Here is a 6565-nt window from a genome sequence, read left to right on the forward strand (position 1 = left end):
TCAAACTGCATCTTTAAGGCGATATTAAAAATGTTGTGTTTGATGCCGCCGGCTGTCCGTGCACTGCAAACATCGTCCATGTAAGATTAATGGGAGTGTAAGTCTGGGCTAACACACGATATGTAGAAGTGGAGGTGCCACTGTGCCAGTGTCATTCACTTATTGAGGTATTAGTCATATTAGTAGTAGCAGTAGTAGAAGCTGTACATAGCCCCACACCTGGGACTGCCGTCACTGGCCCAGTGAATCGCGTTGGGAGACACAGAGAAAGATTTAGGACACATACTGTACATAAACAAAATACTCATACACAAACCACATATACTGTAGTTCAGGAGTAGGGAACTCCGGTTCCTCGAGGGCCACCCTCGAGGAACCGGAGTTCCCTACCCCTGCTCTAGTTGATTACACACTCAATTCGGCCACATACAAGCGCTTATGTTCATATGTACTGTCACTGTGTGGGGAAAACAGAAGAGGTTTTGTTTAATAGCGCTAATATTTGCTTTGTCTAAGGAAGAACTACACTACCTGGAGTCACTCCCCCAGTGCATTGCATAGATCTTAGCCAGGTGGCCCCTGAGAGTGCGTCGCGTCCGCATCTGTATGCGGCCCACTGAGTCCAGGCCGGCTGTGATCTGCCAAAACAAAGGAAGGAGTGTCAGTGATTGCACACATCTATCACTGCAAGCACAAACCACTGGATACTGCCAAAGGTTGCGTTTAAAAGACTATCAACAATGGTTTGAACAACAGATTACAAACGCGTATGTGCTCCTTTTAATATTCAAGCCAACCACAAATGAAGGGAAAGAAAATTTTGTCCCAACTCATGTCTCATTGAATTTATATATCCTTGTGCACTATTTTGATCATTTTGGGATCATTTTCTTCCATGTATGTGTGTGTGTGTTCCATGAGGAAGACAAGCACTCCTCTCTTGGTGTACCCATCAAGCGGGAGTTGGCGCGTGAGTAGATTACCACTCCTGCCCTCATTGGTCGATGTTCGCGCCGGGATCCAATCACATGTCTTGTAGGAGTGCCCGTCTTCCTGATGAAACTCAAACATGCTTGCTCGGTAGACCAAGAGAGGAGTGCCCCTCTACCTCATGAAACACACACGCTGCTAGGAGCGAAGGGAAAAGGGAGAAAAGTGCAGGAGCAGACCGTTGTTAATGTTTGATCTAGAATTCTTTATTAATGAATTTGAAGTTCAAGTGTAAACTCTGATTGATATCATGTTTGGTCAGCTACAAGCTTCACTCTAATTAGACTTCCGGGTGCCGCTAATATAACTGCAGCTATCCATGAGACTACAGCCAAATGGATGGGAACAGGAAGGGATAACAGTACAGTTACTATACTAGATTTAAGTAAATATGTGTACTGCTGTAATATTTGTCTTAATTATGTAACGTATAAATACTTTTCACATTGAAAAAACTCATGCACCCACATACACATGCATGAAAATTCTGTTTGGGGTGGTTACACTACGTCGCGCTTTTTCACGTATTGTAGGGGGGTTCCACAGAACATTGTAAAAACGCACTTTCGTAAAGCGTCCCCTAATTGCCTCTTTATTATCAACAACGAGACAACGGCTCATTTTGTTCCCGACGGACTTTGACGCATTAAGAAAAGGAGAATACGGCTTGACTCGTCTCTTTCAGCCAGTAGACATGTTCTTGAAGCTGGCATGGATGTCGTGAGGGGGAGAAACACCGAAGGCCAACATCAACCTTCCACGCTGTGATCTCACAACAGTCGTCACTTGGGTAAAGAAACTTGGGATGATATCTCAAGTAAGAAGATTAGCAATTTTTTTTGCGAAGACCTCCATTTCAAACAAACTGGACGGGTCCGAAGATGATTAACCGCAGAAGAGTAATACGGATGTTTGAACGAATGACGAGGAGGAAGATAAGAACGTCCGTGAGTTAAATGGAAGGAGCTATTTGGCGTATCAGACAGTGATAATAACTTTTAGGGGTTTTCGACAAATTAATTTTCAACTGTGTCAAAAAAATAATCATTGAAACTTCAAATAATTTTCATTGTTGTAAGTTGCAACATTAGTTTCAGCATTTGCGTACATTGCGTCGCATTCTTGTCTCACTCCCGGCCCGCACCCTCCCCCCATAACCGCAACAATATGTTATTCATTATACAATGTAGAAATGCCTCTAAAAGTACCATATGGCATTTTAATAACACACATCATGTGTTTTAATTGGACAGCTGTGATCTTTGTAACCACTTAAGTAAGGGGTGGACTTATAATCGCGTTCTTGTAAAATTCCCCCAAACTGAAGTTAATAAGAAGAAAAAGAAAAAAAAGAAAAAAAAAGGGGGCGGTGTCAACTTATAAGCGAGGTCGACCTGTACTCTGAAAAACATATGTATGTATGAAAAACGATCTTCCCTAATTTGGAGCTTTGAAAGGTATTTCTTCTATAGTGCCTCTTACCTGTGACAAAGTGGAGTCACTACAGGCTTTCCTGGCATCCTGCGGCAAATAACAAAAGAGGCACTTTTAACAAACATCATGTGCTAGTAAGGAACACAACAAAATTCGAGGGATGACAAAGATGTGGCACTGTCACATCTGAAAACGCTTGCGTCACAGCTCATAATGAGCACAGTCGCTCACGTGTGATAATCACACAAGCACATTCAGGCGCACACGTCAACAAGACGCAATGTCACCGTACCCGGATTTGATTGCGTAGCTGTTCGGCCTCCTGCCGCAACTGCTCCAACTCACTCATTGTGCCTCAGATGTGTTCAGGTCGCACTCCAAACCAAATGCTGACTGAGCGAGGAGAGTGCACGTGACTGAATGCATGCACCCTAGCATTCACACGCACACCCACAGACACACACACACAGACACACACACACACACACAAAGACAGACGGACAGACACGCGCACCCTCACTCTATCGTCGCCTGACACCTGTAAAAACAAGGGAGTCAAACAATTAAATTCAGCAAACAGATGTGAACTTTTTAATACTTCCATCAAATAAATGTCCTGTCTCTTAATAGGGGAGCAGCAAAGGGTGGAGCAGGGTTGAGGCCTAGGTGGGGGTCTGGCTCTTCAAACACCCCCAGCATGGTTCAAAAAAGCCATCTGAGCCACACTCTGACCTTTAAAACATACTGAGCATTTTGCGTTGTTACATTGTAACTCCATATACAATGCATGTTTGCGGAAAACACACGCACATTCAAGTTCTAGTCGTTAGCATTACATCAGAAATATGTTATTTCAATAAAGCCAGTACTGACACCTCTATGGCACTCAGGCAGGCATAATGGCTGCTTGGTCAAGCACACGAGGTGGCGATTTTGTTTTATTTTGTATTTTTCTTGGAAACACTACGCTGGTTGAAAGTAGCTTCATTGATAATACATTGAAGTTCTGCTTGTTTGTTAAAAGTTTAATATTCAAACCACACCTTTTTGGCTCCTTTCCTTCCTTGGGGCATGGTAAATATTATTAAACATTGGCAAAAATGCTTGAAAATACTTTTGTTGATGCTCAGTAAGCAGTAACGGAGCACAGTATGGCGCATAGAGCTGTTCCCCCCGGTTGCCACTTCCCTTCACCAGGCGTCAGCACAGAGAACACACCTGGTGGCGAGCGAGGCCGACCGTAAAAAGTGACAAGCGGAGCCTAGCATTTCACACTCACACCGTATCGATTTTTTGGATTAATCCAAATTTTTTTGTTACGATTTTAAAAAATGATGAAATTATTATTTGTAAGAATTTCCTCCCGTTTGCAGTGGCGCATTTTGCCCTTCTGAGTTTCTGTAGCTTTTGCATTCCTCGTTTACTTCACACTCACAACAAAAAGAAGGCTAGCGCAACATATGTAACTACGGCTAAATAAAGCGAACTCTTTGTTTCTAAAAGACAGTTACAGAGTTGTATTGTCAATGGTTTGGAAGTTGTTTGGATTTGTGGCGACAGACATGGAGCAAGTACAGCTGCAATGTTTATTTGAAGCCCAGTGGAACAAAAAGCAGCAACACAACAAACACAAACAGCATTGCATTTTATCAATCTCTTTTGATGTTCTACCACACAGTATTTGTTTACAGAAGTACGGAAAGGATTTCATACCAGGCAGACATTTTGGATTTTAATTCTAAGAGGGAGTTGTGTATAATGAATGCTAGCTAAAATGAAAGCAAACTTGTTTTGAATTTTCTGTCAAAAGAGGGGGAGCAAAAAAAAAAAAAAGGAAATTAAGGCAAAAAAAGAAAATCAGTAATCTAAAAAAAAAGGGGGGGGGGGTTTCCTTTTAGGGTTTTAGTTTTCGTACAAAACAATGGCCATGGTTCAGGATCCACATAGGTCATGGATCATGTTCTATTGGAGGTTGCATGTTCAAGTGGCGGTGCACCTTCGCTTTTGGAGAACTCGTAGTCGTAGACTCACATTCTGAGCATATTATGGAATAGATGGAGAGGAAGAAACTGTATACATAATAGTGCAAAATATGTATTTAGCATAATATCACATCCACATACATTTCTTAATCGTAGGTCTAGTAATCAGTAATTATAAAACACAGGTCATGCCATTTTTACAGGAGGTTGCCATGTTTTGCCGCCATGTCTGCAGAAAAGGATAAAAACTACACAAACGTAGTGTGGTGGTAGGTGGCTTGTGAAGTAGTGACACTAGTGCGCATCTTCAACATCGTTCCATTCTCTTAGTTCACCAGATGTTGCTAAATATTCCACATAGTACATTTAAGGATGCATTATATGTGTAATGTACTAGTGTACAGCACATCCAGTACTGTATAACATCATTTATGTATTTCTGAACTAAATAGTAGTTAAGTGTTTGTTGACGGTAAAACGGCAAGCACTATCACACTAATGCTAATCGTGATCGCTAAGCAGTTTGCGTAAAGAAGTTTTGTTGGCGTCTAAAAATTCATATTTATTGATCGATGACAATCAAGGAGTAATATCCACTCATTTCAAGTCATTTTCAACCATGGTAGAGTATTATTCAAAAAATGGGAATGTTAGTCGATTAAATAATCGATAATCAAATCATGGTTTATTTACAATGTCACAAATCTAATAATCTAATTGATGAGACAACACGTGGAAATATCCTTTACTATTTTCTTTGAAATGTAACTGTGTACATTACAGTTTTGCTGGATCTCTTTGCAAAAAGCTAGTATCACAACACTGTACATTTAAGAAAGTTTTGTACGTCTTCACATTTCATGCTCCATAATGAAGATCACATGTTAAAAGCGGGCAAGCGTCACTCTTTTTCAAAGAAGTCGAGAAAAGCAAATATTTCTCCCAGAAGAATTGAACTGGAATTGGTTCTCTAAACTTTCTCCATTTATGGGGCTTGATACTGCATACTGTTTGTGCCACGACAGTCAGTTACATCATGGAGCAGGATTATGAAGACTACTTAACTGATTTCCAAGAAACTTTAGGGGTGAACCATGGGCCAAAGAGGAGCCATTAAATTAGGAGTGTACAACTAGAGTTGGTCCAAACCAGGACAGTAGAAAATGGAGATCTAGGAAAGCCATTCGAAGTTGAACTATTCCTGGTGTCAGCCTACTCATCTTTACATGTCTATTCATGTGCACATAGCCCTTTTCTTTACCTTGGGGAGCCTGAATGTGGGTCACACAGCACTTAAATTTCCCCGCCGACTTGAAGTCAACCCTTTGAGATTAAATTTTCAGTTCCACTTTCTGTATTTCAACAATTACAGGCCACTCCTTCCCTACTGTTCATGAAAATCAAGCAAATATCAAGAGAAGGGGAATTTTGTTGCTTGGGATTAAAATCATTGTTAGTTCTGAATGGAGCCAAATTACTGTTGCAAAAGCTGCATTTCAAGTTCCATAACTTGTTCTTTGAACACATGACCGGCTCAAGATGTATCTTATCAGATTGTAATGACGCATCAGTGTGTCCACCAAGCAATGAAATAGTTTCAACTGCCCAGGAAAGACGTCACACGCTGCTCTAACTGACGCAACTCCCCCTAAGAGAGGCTCTTGGCGCTGGCTAACCTGTGACGTGCGATCCCTCAAAAAAAACACACGTGCATGTCATTGAAACTACTGTGTCATTCACAACATGAAACGATCAGCCATGAAATTTAACACATGAAATAAGTGACAATTATCTTACAACAAATCAACCGGCGGCTTGCAAGTCCACAGAGGTGTGGCTGTGCTTTGCAACTGGCCATTGTTTAGCAAGCGCCTTCCAGCCAAAGGTTCTGCTTGGCAGAACTATAGAAGAGATCTACAGTATCTGACAAGGCCTTTTCTGCTCTATGATGGTGTGGTCACTGTCAGTCCAACCAGTCAGCCATTCACCAAGACTGATATTTAAATAAACTCAACGGCTGTCAATTACGCACAGTTCTTTGGAGGCTTAGTTGTCAGATGTACAAATAATTCTATAATGAACGTTATAAATTATTTTAAATGTGTTGAGATTATTTTTATTTGACCTTATTTTCTGTATCGCATGAACACTTAGAATCC

The 6565-nt window shown here is 41.1% G+C and overlaps 1 protein-coding gene across 2 annotated transcripts in view; it reads right to left on the reverse strand.

The window, feature by feature from the left end:
- LOC148417320 (guanine nucleotide-binding protein subunit beta-4) overlaps positions 1–6565 on the reverse strand; it is a 33752-nt gene that overhangs the window by 9761 nt on the left and 17426 nt on the right. For both annotated transcript variants that reach the window (XM_088425203.1, XM_088425205.1), the window contains exons 3-5: positions 2717–2962; positions 2473–2511; positions 532–638 (exon numbers count right to left, since the gene is read on the reverse strand). In XM_088425203.1, coding sequence (XP_088281329.1) covers positions 532–638; positions 2473–2511; positions 2717–2773 — 203 coding nt within the window. In that variant the 5' untranslated portion in view covers positions 2774–2962. The remainder of the gene's footprint in view (positions 1–531; positions 639–2472; positions 2512–2716; positions 2963–6565) is intronic.

Source organism: Hippichthys cyanospilos, chromosome 10 (genome assembly GCF_059441005.1).
Source record: "Hippichthys cyanospilos isolate Australia breed blue-spotted pipefish chromosome 10, RoL_Hcya_1.0, whole genome shotgun sequence".
Taxonomy (NCBI): domain Eukaryota; kingdom Metazoa; phylum Chordata; class Actinopteri; order Syngnathiformes; family Syngnathidae; genus Hippichthys; species Hippichthys cyanospilos.